Source organism: Heloderma suspectum, chromosome 5 (genome assembly GCF_057233095.1).
Source record: "Heloderma suspectum isolate Gila_16-S chromosome 5, 16-S_ref, whole genome shotgun sequence".
NCBI lineage: Eukaryota > Metazoa > Chordata > Lepidosauria > Squamata > Helodermatidae > Heloderma > Heloderma suspectum.
The window spans coordinates 221,102,545-221,119,422 of NC_139462.1; the positions used below are offsets into that span (position 1 = coordinate 221,102,545).

General features: G+C 43.5%; 1 protein-coding gene across 1 annotated transcript in view; it reads left to right on the forward strand.

The window, feature by feature from the left end:
- LOC146345182 (5'-AMP-activated protein kinase subunit gamma-2-like) overlaps window positions 1-14,838 on the forward strand; it is a 122,365-nt gene extending 107,527 nt beyond the window's left edge. Inside the window, exons 4-5 of the mRNA XM_084859376.1 lie at window positions 13,556-13,595; window positions 14,820-14,838. Of these exons, the coding sequence (XP_084715502.1) occupies window positions 13,556-13,595; window positions 14,820-14,829 (50 nt within the window). The 3' untranslated portion in view covers window positions 14,830-14,838. The remainder of the gene's footprint in view (window positions 1-13,555; window positions 13,596-14,819) is intronic.
- The last annotated feature ends 2,040 nt before the right edge of the window (window positions 14,839-16,878 follow it).

Sequence of the window (16,878 nt, forward strand, 5' to 3'; positions counted from 1 at the left end):
AGTCAGCTAGAGGAGGAAAGGAGGGTATGCTGATGGCCTGTGGTATGAGTTTTGATTAATAATTCACTGTTTCCCAGTCTAGCTCACTGGTACAAATGCGCCTGTTCTGTCCACGTTCTCAAATGGTGGGGCAGGGCCAGCAGCAAGGGTGGGGAGTGAAAGAGCGCATGTTTTCTATGCAGAAGGATATTGGTCATGATGCCTGTATGCACTGCATTCATCATCTAAGGCCCTCCTCCAGGTCCTGCCAATGAGGGAGGCTCGGAAGGCAGCAACAATGGAGAGGGCTTTCTCAGTGGTGGCCCCCCAATTATGGAACGGTCTCCGCAACAAGGCCCACCTAGCGCCAACATCATTATTTTTTCAGCACCAAGTTAAGACCTTCCTCTTCTCTCAGGCACTTGGCAGCATATGATGAGGCTTTAATCAGGTCTTGAATTTTTCTTATTGATAGTTTACAAATTGTTCAGATATATGTGTATCTGTGTGTGTGTTTTCTGTTCATAAGCTTTTATGTAAATGGTTTTTATACTATGTATAATTTCTTTTTTAATGGTTTTTAATCTTTGTAAACCGCCCAGAGAGCTTCGGCTGTTGGAGGGTATAAAAAGGTAATAAATTAATGCTGCTTCCAGGATCAGAAGCAGCATGAGTATCAGTTTCTAGGGAGCAGCAGCAAGGGGGGGCTACTGCTCTGATGTCCTGCTTGTGAGCTTCCCATAGGTATCTGGTTGGCTACTGTGGGAAACAGTATGCTGGACTAGGTAGGCCTTTGATCTGAGAAGGTCTCAGGTTCAGTGTCTGATGTTTCCAGGCAAAAGGATCAGATAGCAGGAAAATACCTATCTCTGCCTGAGAGGCTGGAGAATTCAGTCAGAGTAAAGCAGCTTTCCCCATCCTGGTGCCCTCCAGATGTGGACTACAACTCTCATCATCCCCAGCCAGCAGACCCAGGAGGAGGAAAGTTGGAGTGGACAATACTGGAGTGGAGGAGGAAAGTTGGAGTGGTCATGTGCCTGACTCAGTGTTAAGGCAACTTCGGGTGTTCACATAAACCAGGAGAGTGAATGTGGAGTACCAGAAAGTGAGAGTATTCTGAGGTAGGCAAACCCACCCTTCTCCCCCTACTACCAGTGAAAACTGGATGGCGTGGATGTCTCCTGGTAGAACATCCCCATCAATGCACCTTTGTGTATTTATCATATATTTATAGAGCTGGTTATTAGTCACTATGCCAACCAGGAGGCACTTAAGGCAACAGACATAAAAACCAGGATAAAGCAGAGTAAAATCTGCAGTGAAAACCTATTTGGATTTTAATTTTGGGGGGGACTGACTGTTGAATTTGTGGGACTGACTGCAGCCCAACTGCCTCATTATATCCCCCAGGTGTGGAAAGACCCTTCTCCCATCCCATCCCGCCCCACCCCCACTGACGCTTTTATATCCTCTTCTTTGGGATGTGAGCTCTGTTAATGTGATTGATGATAAATGAGGTATTTCTGAATGGCGGGACCTTTGGTCAATAAATATTTCTATGTACTTTATTTCTGCTGTAATTGAGAGAAAGTCAACATGGGGGAGGTGGGGGCTCATAGCACTGGTAGAGCACATGCTTTGTATGAAGAAAGTCCAAGTTTCCGTCCCCGGTATGTTCAGGTAAGGCTGGGAAAAGACCCATATTTGAAACCCTGGGAAGCTTCTGGTATCACAGAATCATAGAATAGTGGGGTTGGAAGGGGCCTACAAGGCCATCGAGTCCAACCCCCTGCTCAATGCAGGAATCCAAGTCAGAGCATCCCTGACAGATGGCTGTTCAGCCTCGTCTTGAACGCCTCCAGTGTGGGAGTCAGTAGACAGTTCTGAACTAGATGGACCAAGGGTCTAACTCAGTATAAAGCCGTTTCCTTTATTCCTCCCTAACAATGGACAATCCTCTGGATGGAAAAAGGACTTTTAACACCATGTGCTCTTCAGTTTTATGCCGTAAGGTGGTGCTATTAGTTCTAACTGCCTGTGTCCCAGTATGATAAGGTTTCAGGATTTTAAACTGCTGCATTTGTGGCTGTGCTCTAGAGGTGGTCCATAACTAAACCTCAGTCTCCTTGGTATTTGATAAGACAGTCAAGTTGATTCTCCAGAATATATTTGATGATCAAAGCTTCTTAGTGGTTTATTCTTTATAAGCCTTAATATTTTACCCACGATCCACTAAGCTGGTTCAGTATCTAGAATTGGGGGGATGACTGATTATTTGTTCATCTATATATTTATAGATATATATATTTATACAGCACGATCCAAAGTCTCATCAGCAAATAAGACAGGTCCTTGCCCTCAAAGGGCTTACAATCTAAATTTGAAAATGGAAAGAGCAAAAAGGGTTTCACAGTTACAGAAGAGTGCAAGATACGTTATGTGCTTTCAAACATGGGTCTTGCCAGTTTAAAACTTTTTTTTTTCTTTTATAAATACTGTCATGAATAGGGGTGGATTTGGAGATCTTTGTGTGTGAATATTTACAAAGGTGAAAGGGCTGCAAAATTCTGCAGATATTAAAAGCAAAAAGTCCCTGGGTTTGATCCAACAAAATCCTTTTCTCTCCTGTGTAATGAAATTAATTCTTTCCACCCTATTTGGCTAAGATAAAATGACATAGTAGCTTTTTTCCCAAGGGACAAAGAGAACAAAAAACACCAATTTAAATGTGTTTGAATTGATTTTAGAGTCTTCTAAGCCAGCTCAGACTTTTCCTATAACAGCATTTGACTGCAGAATGTTAAAAATCCTGCTATCGAAAGAGCTAGGGAAAAACCTGAACCTGTTCTTGCTGATGTTTGCAGGCAATGCTCAGTGACAGAGTATATACTTTGCATCCAAAAAGTTCATTTCCCTAGCCTGGGCCTCTGAATCAATACATAATTGTTTGTTGACTCTGTTTAAGGGGAGGATCTGTAGCTCAATGGCAGAATACATGTTTTTGTATTGAGAAGGTCCTAGGTTAATCCCTGGCATTTCCAGGTGAAAAGGACCTCATGGCCATTGGCCACGCTGGCTGGGAATTATGAGAGCTGCAGTCCAACACATGGAGGACGCCAAGTTGGGGAGGTCTGCTCTAGAGAATAGAGTGGGCCATGAGATTCCAGATAAAACCAGGCTGAATTCCCCCCTCTTTGGTGGTATCATTATTTCTCCTGCTAAGATGGTGGTGGAAATATCAGCGACTTTCAGAGCTGTATCAACATATGATTAATGGTAATATGACCAAGAGTTTCTCCTTTCTTCCTCCGTCTTTAACTGGGGGGCTCCCCTCAGCAGCTTGGCAACATATCCTTGCAATTTGGGACAGAACTCCCTATGGGAACAAATGTGAAATCATGATGTAGCATTGTTCCCACGGGCATTCTGCAGCAAAAATCGATGGCTGCTCCCATTGGGCACAGAACTGAATTTTGACTCACAGGCTGCCTAATTGCCCCCTTTCTTTTTTTCTGAAAGCAGAATTAATTGGTAACAAAGATTGTTGCCCTTCTGACACCTCCTGCAGTTGAAGGCTTATGGTAAGCTTTTGTACAAATGCTGAAGATTAGCATGAGCTGGTTTGTACAGCTGCCTGAATTTCCTAGGATCAGAAGCCCATCCACTAGAAAAAAATACTTAAGTTCTTAGGAAAGCCTTAGATGGCAGGGTATAAGAAAAGGATGAGAAGGAAGAGCTCACCTTAACCATCCAGCCTCACAAAGAACTGCCATAATTAATCAAAGCCTGGTAACACTGCATCAGATACTGGTTTCCTTCATGGCAAGAAAACATTTTATCTTGGGTTTTCCAGGGTATTTATTTGGTCCTCCAACCCATTTAGGGTTGTCAGCTCCAGTTTACAGACTACATCAAGTCTTCAGAATTGAAAAAACATTTGAAGTGTGCAAATGGCATGTATAGCATCACACATGTTTTCATTGCAAATGCATACAGCAAATCAATTAGGCTTTTTGCATTCTTATTTCTAAATATCAGTTATTTAAAAATTTAGATCGTGCTGCTCTAGTCTATAAACTAGAGTGCCAGCCCCAAGTGGATTAGAGGGCCAAGTGGATTACAGGGCCAAGCTACTTGCCCAGGAGATGTCCAGGGACCACACCATAATTTTGGCCCCCAAACCATTTTTTTTTTTTAAATGAGGCTGGCTCTAGGATCTGTGACTAGCTTCTAAATATAGCTTCATCATCCAACCTTAGTGTGCCACCGTGCCTTGTCAATGGCTGCAAATGCTGGTAAATGGCAAATTCTGTACCCTAAACAGAATGTAGAAGAGACTGATGTAAGGTATGCAGTAGCAGCCGTTGATTGGTCAGTCTCTTTGCCCTACTCATTTTCTAGCCCTGGTTATGGTTCTGTATTGTGTGTGTTTGGATGGGTTTCGTAGGCCCCATTGGGCACCCTGAAGGAACTGATAAACTCCCTGTCCCTTACATTTGACAGTCTTGTGAGACTCTTAACCAATAAAAAGCACACAGAGCATGAATAAAATCAATGAAACTACAATAAAAGATAACTATACTTACTCATCCCATTGTAAAAACTCAAAACAGCCAAAGCTTGAGTGAATAAATATGTCTTGACTAGCTTTCAAAATTAAGTCAAGAGAGCAAGTGATTTTCCTGAGCAAGATGTTCCATGGAAGAGGCGCCACCACTGCAAAACTGTAGCCACTGGAGTCATGTAAGGGCCTGGCACCCTCTGCGATATTCCAGGTTCTTCCACGAAAAACAAGGCTAAATCTTTAGACTTTACTCGTGGAGATAAAAGGAAAAGTGTGCAGGCAGCATTTTGCCTAATTACTCACGAAGTAAATGTGCTCCTGCCTTCCAGTGTTCTGGCTAATGAGTGGAAAGGCACTGTGATAACTGACAAGCACTAAGTATATATTGTTTGTTTGTTTGTAATATTTGTATACCACTTAATATAATAAAATCTTTAAGCTGATGCTGATGCCATTTATGTACATCATCCTTCCCCAATCCTGTGCCCTCCAGATGTGTTAGGAATGATGGGAATTGTATTTCAACACATCTAGAAGGTACCAGGTAAGAGAAGGAAGATGTTGTTGTTGTTGTTGTTGTTGTTCAGTCGTTCAGTCGTGTCCGACTCTTCGTGACCCCATGGACCATAGCACGCCAGGCCTTCCTGTCCTGCGCTCTCTCCCGGAGCGTGCTCAAGTTCATATTCATTGCATCTGTGATGCTATCTAGCCATCTCATCCTCTGCCGTCCCCTTCTCCTTTTGCCTTCAGTCTTTCCCAGCATCAGGGTCTTTTCCAGGGAGTTTTCTCTTCGCATTAGGTGGCCAAAATATTGGAGCTTCAGCTTCATTATCTGTCCTTCCAATGAGCACTCAGGGTTGATTTCCTTTAGGATGGACTGATTTGACCTCCTTGAAGTAAAATACTGAATTTTATTCAACGTAAACATATATAATGCAGTCAAATGACTTCAAGGACATTAGGCTACCTGTACCTTTATTTAGGTTCTGGCTATTCTACATTGATTCTACACACAGCCATATAAGGCCATGTCTGGCTTCTGTCTGACCTTATTGCTGCTGCATGGAAGTGTTATCTGTGTAGGAATATTGTCCTGTTCGAAGCACAACTCAGTGAGGTAAACCTTCAACAATGAACCACAGGTCTAAAGAAGTTTGGAGAAAAGTCCCATTTCAAAATCTCTCCCCCACCCCACCCCCACCCCAAGCTGGAGCAAGAATCCCCAAACCAGGCACTCGGAATAATAACCTAAGAATTTAAAAACCAGGGAGTTGGCCTGTGAAATGCAAATGCCAGTAATGAATAGCATTTACTCTTTTGGCAAAGCCTCTGGGTTTTTTTTGTTAAACTATCCTTAATGTTGCTGACAGCTTTTGTAATGCTTCTTACAGAGGAGGCAGAAGAAATTGCCTTGCATCATTGATATCCTGAGAAAGGAATTAATCCCTCTTCACATAGAGGCAGAAATTGACCATAAACAGTCTTCGTTAATCTGTCCGTTTCCCCCTCTTTATGTTTTCATGGGTCCTTCCTTGGACCCCCACATGCTCCTTCATGAGTCAGTATTGGGTGGTATGTTTTAGTCTTTACCGTAAAATTCATGTGTATGCCCTAAGACACATCTTTCCAAGTAAGTCTTTAAAACTTGGATTTTCAGAGAGAGATGCAAATGATTTTAAAGCAGAGGTGGGAAACTTGTGGACTGCAGCTCCCATCATCCCTCACCATTTGTTTTTCTGGCTAGGGCTGATGGGAGTTGTAGTCCAAGAACATCTGGAGGGCCACAACTGACCCACTCCTGTTTTAAAGTATGCAAAGACATATTTGGTTCCATCCTGCTTTCCAGCCTTAAATCTGGCCTAAAAATAATATTAAGTAAATTAGTTCTGCTTGCTGCTGGACACGGGATAACATTGTGACTTGCGAGTCAAGTCATTTGACTGAATTATAATTGTGAAAGTGTATCAGCTTTACAAACAAACTAACTCAGAGAGACATTAGCCCTAATCATGTAGATGTGAAACTGCAGTGGACCTATATCTAGTAGGGGAGTGGGATCCATAGGGTCTAAAACCCACAGATATGATCCATGTGAGCTTTAACTCCTGATTTTGCACAGAATTGCGTGCAGCCACTCAGCTACTTTGTTTCAACCCCTCTCCCTCCCCTTGTTGCCCCCCCCCCCCATTCTGTGACCACTGATCACACAGTCCTCACTGGCCTCTTTCTAGGGGTCCTCCTCTTAGGCTTGTTTTTCTAAAGATTGTTTTGTACTTCTGCAAACTTTGCTGTTCTCCTAAACCAGCTGATACCTCCCTCTTGTGCCTGGGTAGTGTTGTTTGGGCTACATAAACAACAACACTCATAGCTTCAACATTAGAGAGGGAATGTTGATTTCATTATATCCAATGAAATGAGCCAGAAGTTTCATGTCTGTGTGACCTGTGCGTTGTTATTGTTGTTGTTCAGTCGTTAAGTCGTGTCCGACTCTTCGTGACCCCATGGACCATAGCACGCCAGGCCTTCCTGTCCTGCGCTCTCTCCTGGAGTGTGCTCAAGTTCATATTCATTGCATCAGTGATGCTATCTAGCCATCTCATCCTCTGCCGTCCCCTTCTCCTTTTGCCTTCAATCTTTCCCAGCATCAGGGTCTTTTATAGGGAGTTTTCTCTTCGCATTAGATGGCCAAAATATTTGAGCTTCAGCTTCAGTATCTGTCCTTCCAATGAACACTCAGGGTTGATTTCCTTTAGGATGGACTGATTGGACCTCCTTGCAGTCCAGGGGACTCGTAAGAGTCTTCTCCAGCACCACAGTTCGAAGGCATTAATTTTTCGGCACTCAGCCTTCCCTATAGTCCAGTTCTCACAGTCATACGTTGCTACTGGAAAAACCATAGCTTTGATTAGACGAATCTTTGTCGGCAGGGTGATGTCTCTTCTTCTTACTATGCTGTCTAGGTTTGCCATAGCTTTCCTCCCAAGGAGCAAGCGTCTTTTAATTTCATGGCTACAGTCACCGTCTGCGGTGATCTTGGAGCCCAAGAAAATAAAATCTGTCACTGCTTCCATTTCTTCCCCTTCTATATGCCAGGAAGTGATGAGGCCAGATGCCATGATCTTAGTTTTTTTAATGTTGAGTTTCAAACCAGCTTTTGCACTCTCCGCTTTCACCCTCAACAAAAGGTTCTTTAGATCCTCTTTGCTTTCTGCCATTAGGGTGGCATCATCTACATATCTGAGAATGTTGATAATTCTCCCGGCAATCTTAATTCCAATCTGTGATTCATCCAACGTGGCGTTTCTCATGATGTACTTTGCATATAAGTTAAATAAGCAGGGTGACAATATACAGCCTTGTCGTACTCCTTTCCCAATTTTGAACCAATCAGTTGTTCCATGTCGGGTTCTTACTGTTGCTTCTTGTCCGTCGTACAGGTTTCTCAGGAGACAGGTAAGGTGGTCTGGTACTCCCATCTCTTTCAGAATTTGCCAGAGTTTGTTGTGACCCACACAATCAAAGGCTTTAGCATAGTCAATGAAGCAGAAATAGACGTTTTTCTGGAATTCTCTCGCTTTTTCCATGATCCAGCAAATGTTGGCGATTTGATCTCTAGTTCCTCTGCCTCTTCGAAACCCAGCTTGTACTTCCGGTAGTTCTCGGTTCACATACTGCTGAAGCCTAGCTTGTAGGATTTTGAGCATCACCTTGCTGGCATGTGAAATGAGCGCAATTGTGCGGTAGTTTGAACACTCTTTGGCATTGCCCTTCTTTGGAATTGGAATGTGAACTGACCTTTTCCAGTCTTGCGGCCACTGTTGAGTGTTCCAAATTTGTTGGCATATTGAGTGCAGCACTGTAACAGCATCATCTTTTAGGATCTTAAATAGCTCAGCTGGAATACTGTAATCTCCGCTAGCTTTGTTGTTACTAATGCTTCCTAAGGCCCACTTGACTTCACTCTCTAGGATGTGCGGCTCAAGTTCAGTGACCGCACTATCATGGCTATCAGGGACATTAAGATCTTTCCTGTATAGTTCTTCTGTGTATTCTTGCCACCTCTTCTTAATGTCATCTGCTTCTGTTAGGTCCCTGCCTTCTTTGTCCTTTATAATGCTTTCTTTGCACAAAACGTTCCCTTGAGATCTCCGATTTTCTTGAAAAGATCTCTAGTCTTTCCCATTCTGTTGTTTTCCTCGATTTCCTTGCATTGTTCATTTAAGAAGGCCTTCTTGTCTCTCCTTGCTATTCTCTGGAACTCTGCATTCAGCTGGATATATCTTCCCCTTTCTCCCTTGCTTTTCGCTTCCTTTCTTTCCTCAGCTACTTGTAAAGCCTCATCAGACAGCCACTTGGCTTTCTTGCATTTCTTTTTCTTTGGGATGGATTGAGTTGCTGCCTCCTGAACAGTGTTATGGACCTCCGTCCATAGTTCCTCAGGCACTCTGTCTATCAGGTCTAATCCCTGAAATCTATTCCTCACCTCCACTGTACATTCATAAGGGATATGATTGAGGTCATACCTGAATGGTTTAGTGGTTTTCCCTATGTTCTTCAATTTAAGCTGAGATTTTGCAATAAGAAGCTCATGATCTGAGCCACAGTCAGCTCCAGGTCTTGTTTTTACTGACTGTATGGAGCTTCTCCATCTTTGGCTGCGAAGGACATAATCAATCTGATTTCGATATTGACCATCTGGTGATGTCCATGTATAGAGTCGCCTCTTGTGCTGTTGGAAAAGAGTGTTTGCTATGATCAGCGTGTTCTCTTGGCAAAACTCTATTAGCCTTTGTCCTGCTTCATTTTGTACACCAAGGCCATGCTTGCCTGTTATCCGGGTGATTTCTTGACTTCCTACTTTAGCATTCCAATCCCCTATGATGAAGAGGACATCTTTTTGTGGTGTTAGTTCTAGAAGGTGTTGTAGGTCTTCATAGAACCGATCAACCTCAGCTTCTTTGGCATCAGTGGTTGGGGCATAGACTTGAATTACTGTGATGTTGAATGGTTTGCCTTGGATTCGTACTGAGATCATTCTATCGTTTTTGAGGATGTACCCCAGTACTGCTTTTCCCACCCTTTTGTTGACTATGAGTGCTACTCCATATCTTCTAAGGGATTCTTGCCCACAGTAGTAGATATGATGGTCACCTGAATTAAATTCGCCCATGCCTGTCCATTTTAGTTCGCTGATTCCCAAGATGTCGATGTTCAATCTTGCCATCTCATGTTTGACCACCTCCAGCTTACCTTGATTCATTGATCTGACATGCCAGGTTCCTAAACAATATTGTTCTTTACAGCATCGGACTTTCTTTTCACCACCAGACACATCCACAGCTGAGTGTCCTTTCGGCTTTGGCCCAGCCACGTCACTCTTTCTGGCGCTACTTGGAAATTGCCTCTGCTCTTCCCCAGTAGTATATTGGACACCTTCCGACCTGAGGGGCTCATCTTCCGGTGTCATATCTTTTAGCCTTGTGATACCTTCCATGGGGTTTTCTTGGCAAGAATACTGGAGTGGGTTGCCATTTCCTTCTCCAGTGGACCACATTTTGTCAGAACTCTCTACCATGACCTATCCGTCTTGGGTGGCCCTGCACGGCATAGCTTATGGCTTCACTGAGTTATGCAAGCCCCTTCGCCACAACAAGGCAGTGATCCATGAAGGGGGACTTGAGCATTGCTATAGTAGTTTTTGGGGATCCCTGTTTTAAAGACCTCATACTGGGCTAGATGAATAATGATTTGACTTTGCATAATGCTCCTGCATATGTCCAGTAGGAGAGTTAAGCATGTACCTTTGGGTTTGGAGGGTTATGGGAAATGGTGTTGCAGCAACCTATCCACTACTCTCAAAATGCCTGCCATAATGCACTAAACTAAATCAAAGCAAGGTTGCTGCCTCCTGGCTTGCTTTTTCAAGAGCACTGCATGTGTGTCCAAAGTAAAAATAAAAATGCCACAGCTTCACAATATTCTCGTGAGATTCTGATCCCAACACATAGGAAATATAGGATGCCATGGACAGAGTTGGAGTGAGATCTCTAATATTCTTAGGGTCAACCCAATCGCCATGCAATTCCTGCGGCTTTGCTTTGAGGCCATCAGTGGAGCTGAAGTGAAAATAATCCCTAAAGGCCTAGATGTGAGGTTAAGCACATATTCGCCCCTTGTGTGCTTGGCTGTAGTTTACGAATTAGCAGCATTTTTGGGGGGAGGAGTGGATTGATACCGTGGCAGGGGGAGAGAGGGGATTAACCCTTTGCCCCTGCTGTGGTCCCAGTCCGGGTCAGATTTCCCCTCCACCCCCAGCCATGGCTGCCATTTGCATCAGCAGCAAAGCTTCCTTTGGTACTAAGATGCATTGCTTCTCCAGTTACATTAAAAGCCGCCAGGACCAGGCCTTGCTAAACGGCACAGCACAATAAAAATCTGCAAAACTTCTGGCGAAACGCTGGGAAATCTGTCACAGCTTGTTAAGTAGCTGCTTATCAGTGCCAGGCCTCATTAGGGAAACTGCAGATCAAGCAATTACGCTGTAGTGTGAATTTCTCCTTCCTCCCACCCACAAGGCATGTACTTGTCGTGTATAACAGGCGTCATGTAGGAGGGTTGCTGGTTCCATCAAACCTCCAGAAGGATTTAAATCAATTCTGTGAAGGAGTTGCATGGTTAAGTTAAATTAGCCATTCAGTATAATGTGTATATTGTATGAGCTGAAGTTACCTCTTCTGGTGCCAGACCTCGCTCCTGTCAAGGAGGGGTGGCTTAGTTCATACTTGACATGGCAGTCTCTTTGTAACAACAACTACATCAGTGTCACACCAGTATTTCCCATAGTAAATATGTCAAATGTTGGATGAAATTTATATTCTGAAATATTTGAAAAGTGTTTTACACAAGTGCCTTTTTCATCATGGGCATATGGACTGGGCAGCTTTCCCAACGTGAGCTTAGAGACCATCTCTCCTTGGGTCAACATTTCCACTGTCTTGGTTCACCAAAGCAGGCCCTGCGACAGTTACCATCTATCTAGGCAATATGAAAATGTGCCTCCTTTATAGCTCTGGGTTCAAAACTGAGGAACAACCTCCCTGTGGATTTGAGGAATCATTCCTCTTTGCTTGCCTTTTTTAGAACCCTTCCCTTCCATTTTTTGGCCTGCTCTTTGGGAGCTTCCCCTTACAGCATGAGTTGGCAACATTTGGCACTGGGGCTGCATGTGGCCCTATGCCTAATTTCATGCAGCCTTCAGCTTAATTTAGGGTGATCAGGTATGATGAATAGCCAAAAAAGAGGAAATGCATCACTCAGAAAGATGGCACAGATTAGCATATGCTGGAGGAGAAGGCAGTGAATTGCTACTAGTCCTGATGGCTATATTCTACCTCCAGTATCAGAGTCAGTATGCCTAAGTACATCGGTTGCTGGGGAACATGGGTGGGAGGGTGCTGCTCGTGTCCTGCTTGTGGGTTTCCTATGGGCAGCTGGTTGGCCACTGTGTGAACAGAATGCTGGACGAGATGGACCCTTGGTCTGATCCAGTAGGGCTCTTCTTATGTTCTTAACGTATAAGTATAGCTGCAAATTTAGACATGATTATTATAATATAAATAGAAGTAAAGTACATCTCGCCATTGTGTGGAAGTCTGTGACCTGGTGACATGTGTGCCTTAGTCAGTCTGCTGTCCAGGTGCTGTTGACGAGCAAGACTCCTCTCCCTTCTGTTGGTTCTTTATCTTTAAACCAAACATGGACTGGACAGCCTTTTAAATAGAGGACGCCTTCAAAACAGAGGACAGTCCTCTGGTAGCCCTTCCAATAGGACTGTCCTCTGTAAAAGAAGAGACACATGGTCACCGTAATCCGAAAGCCTTCTGCAAGCAAGAACAATCCTTCCTGGCAACCTGCTGGGCATGGAGAAAGAGGGAGGGAGAGAAGCGAGGTGCGGGGTGGCCGAAAGAGAAAAGGGTTCCTTCCTCTCGCCTTACAGGGATGTTTCTGACCCGCTGTTTGTTTTTATCTTCTTTTCACATTTTATTTTATGTTGTAGGCCCCCCCCCCCGTTGTTCTAAGCCACTTTGAAAACGTGTTGCAAAAGCGGCAGATCCATTTTTAAAACAAACAAACAAACAAACAAGCAAACAAACAAATAAAAATATTGATTGGATGGATAACTGCTTTTTAAAAATGTAGCCAATGGCCATGCTGGCTGGGGCTGATGGGAGTTGCAGTCCAACATAGCTGGAGGGCACCAGGTTGGGGAAAGCTGCCTTACACCAACCTTACAGTGAAGGCCACTGGTATTTCCTAACCAAGGGGAAGGTGTTGGGTTGAGGCGGAGAAAATGCCTTGCCTAAGGAGAACCGGTGATAGGATGTCAATCCTGAAACTTCATTTAAAATGCATACCTCGTGTTCTTTGCTACTTGCTATCTTTTGCTGTAAGTTGAAGCCTAGCAAAATTGATTGAAAACAACCTCTTACATACTTTGTTTTCTGAGTCTCAGTTTCTCTTCAGCTATGCAGTGAATAGCATAATGTTCCAACTATGCTGTTTTGCCAGGGCAGCTCCTATTTTCTGCTGCCCCTAGCAAATAATTATCCCAACTTTGTCTACATTTCAGGGATAATTTTTAGGGATGCTCTTTTAAAAACTTCATTAGCGTCAGATGCAAAAGTGGTCGTTCTTCAGCTTTCAGTCCCATTCATGGCTTACTGGTAGCGAGGGTTGGATGCTACCTGACTTTACTCTTGTGCCCTTGTATATCAGTTCACACACATAAACACACAAGGCCAGTGCTGCAACTCCCATCTTGCAACAACAGCTGCCTATCCAGAAAGCAAATATTGCTGAATGTGTTTGAGTAAATGATCAGCAGGCAGAGAAGAGACTTCTCAGCATTAGTGGAGGAGGGCAGGGGCTCAGGCTGTGATCCATAGAGCACTTCTACACCAGGCTAAAATCCCACAACTTTACCAGAGCTTTCTGCTTCCGTTTTCTTTGCAGGATTACAACAGGCTCCTTTAGACAGAAAGCACATGATGAGGTATTGAAAACATCCTTTCTCAGCAATGCTCTATATGTTCAATGAAACAGCGCCATCTACTGGCGGAATTATAGCACTACACTGGCATCACACAATGCCAATATGTCACAATAATTTTTTATTTCAGCTTATTTCTGATCTTTTAAAAAGCGGGACACCTGGAAGACGTCCCGGAGGTTCATGTAAAGTATAACCAATGCTCTTCATGTAAAGGTCCCGCAAACTTCCATGCGTGGATAATCATGAGCTTGCAATAAATCGCTTGTGTAGAGAAGCCCATAGTGTAAAAACAGGGTTATTACAAGAACACAAGTCTGTGTCTCTATTTTCATCCATGAGATTTCATCTCAGGTTGTTAAGCAAGTGAGCATGAGAGATGGTAGAGTCGCATAGGGATTCTTGAGGAACTGGGCTGGTGGTTTGCATCCCAGAGCAAACTCACATTGGGTTGGATCCAGATTTAGTCTGGATCAGCTGCACTGGTGGAAGTGCACTTCCCACGGCAGCTCCTTTAGCCCCTTGAAAATGCTATACAAAGAGTCAGAAGACCCTGCTGAATGGAGTGAGGTGTTGTGGGGTAGGATCTCCCAAAACTGGGTGGAGGGACCTTACATGAGCAGAAGCTCCCTTTCTCTTGTGGAAGGCAGAGGCTGATCCAGCCCCTGATCTCCAGCTTCCCAATTAATGTGCAGATTGGAACATAGTCCACTCCAGAATCCACAGTCCTACCAAATTCTATAAGGTGGTCTGAAGTCTATCTTTACATTTGCTTTCTTTCGTTCTTTTTTTACAGGATCAAGCTGCTTCGAGCAGCTAGAAAGCATAGGTTTCCTACGTGCAGCCATGTAGGTTGACACAGGGCCATCATCCCACGGGGTGATAGCATACTGTCTCCCATGTTGTATGGGGCAAAAGATGGCTGGTCCACAAGAGCATCTCCAACACCATTTTAAATTGCTCAGCTGCTGTGCTCTCTAGCTACTCCAAGTGGCTAGATCAGGTTTCTCCAACCTGGTGGTGCCCAACCTGGTGCCCTCCAGATGTGTTGGACTACAACTCCAGGCATCCTCAGCCAGAATGGGGATCATCTTGTCTTAATTTGTATTTTGTATTGATGTTGCCTTGGGCACTTTTAGCGAGAATATGGGTTAAAAACATTTTTAATAAATGACTAAAATGTGACTGCATTGTATTTCTCTTTCTTTTTTGTATGTTGCTCTTCAGTATCCTATGAGCAGTAGAGCAAGGTAATAATAATAATAATTGTTATTGTTATTTTATTGCTGTTTTTATTGTGTTTGTTTTTGTTACTTTTAATGGTGCGTTGGTTTTATGTGTTTTATTGTTGTACGCCACCTTGAGAGGGCTTCTGGGTGGCCAAGAAATATTTTAAATAAATAAATAGTAACAACAAAAACAGCAACGTGTGAAATGTTGGGTGGGTATGTCAGTATTTTACAGTAGTTCCCTGGATCCCTGGAAGAGCGGCCTGTTCGTAGGCCTCTCAGATGTCAGGCAGTGAGGAAGGAAGTGCTTGGGTGGTTTAACAAAGTGTTAATTTTATTGCAGAGCCTAAAAATAGGGATGGGGCAAGGAGGCCTAACGAAACACCCTGACCGCTGTGACCCAAAATGAAGTCAAGTGGGATGTTTCTTATCTGTACTGTGTTCCCTGCCATTGCTGTGGCTCTTGTTACATATCTGCATACACTCAAAGGGAAAGAAAAACACATTCAAAATTTTGTAATATAGACACACAGTCGGCGGCTAAGAGTGCCTGTCCCTTGCCTGCTGCAGCCCCAGCTGGATCTCTTCTTTTTGGCCAGCAGTACTGTGCTATAGGTATTATTTTGGCAGTAATCCCTTCTGCACAATACAGTATTTGCAGAAAATAAAATACAACCTTCCAGTGCTTTACCCTTGTGCCTCCTCAGCCGAAAGGAAGATAATGGGTGTTGATGCAGGAAGGCTATAAAAAGATGGGGATTCTACAAATGACCTCTGAAAACTATCGAGAAAGGTGTATCTCTCATTCTTCACTTTAGAGCCTTAATTTCTCTTCCTGCCTAATGTAGGATCAAGAAGAAGAACTGGATTTGAAGTACAGGGTTGTTCCTACAGCCCTCGTTGTTCTTGTTTTGCTTCAGTTTGTGTTTAAGGAAGTCAGCAATAGAACTACCTGCCCGAGACTAATTTGGCCCCTAAGACTCAGCAAAAAATGCTGAATGTCTCTATAGAATGATCTTGTTAAACAAGCAACCTCATGAGCAGGCTTTGAATCAATTGTTGGAAACACATCATTTGGATTGTTAGATTGCAGAATTTGGTAAGGATGATTTAGAGCTTTACATGAGGGTAAAATCCCACACCCTTACTGGGGCTTCTACTTCCGGATTCTTTGCAGGATTAGCATTGGCTCCTTTACACGGGCTGGCATGGGCTGCTTTTTGGGGATTTTCTTTCTCCGAAAGTTCTATATGCTTCATTATACAGCCACTACATGGCACTGCAGTATAGTGGAATTGCACATTTTCATGAGGCTTATATGGCATGATATAGCAGGAGAGAGAAAATACTAGACTTTCCTTGTCATGAAAAAAACCCATGATGATGGTTACAAAGAGCGGGGAAGGCCCTGGAGGATGACGACGTCATATAAAGGACCTGCAAACCTCCATGAGTAACAAATCTCAATGGCAGGATAAAAGCTCTGTGTGGAGAAGCCCTCTGAGCAGAAATCTAGATTTGTCCCTGACAGTGGAATGTCAGTGAAGATGAGTGACTAATTTTTAGTATGGGAAAACTGACACTTCAACCTTGTATCACATTTATACCAGTCAAGGCTTCCCCCAAAGATACTTGGGAATTGTAGTTTGGTAAGAATGCCAGGAATTTTCCATTAGAGATATTTAGACCTCCACCCCTTTACAGAACATTTTTCTGGGGAGATGGAATCACTATTAAACCAGTTTTAGGGTGCTTCTAGACGAGGCTTTTGTGGCGGCATCTCCCTCATTCATGGAATTTTATGGGGGATCCAGACATCATCATCTATTTGTGACTCTCCCGTATTTTCTTACCACTTCTTCCTTCATTTTCCTTAACACAGATATTCATTAAGGAGAAAAAGGTGGAACAGCTATCCAATGGCTTTGGTTCACTACTGCTAGGAACCCTAACTCTGAAGTGTAGATATGCCTTATGTTGCCATTCTGCTTTCAAAAGATTCCAGAGAACTTGTCCATGAGTATATATCGCAACTAAGGGAGCAATCTTATGGGACT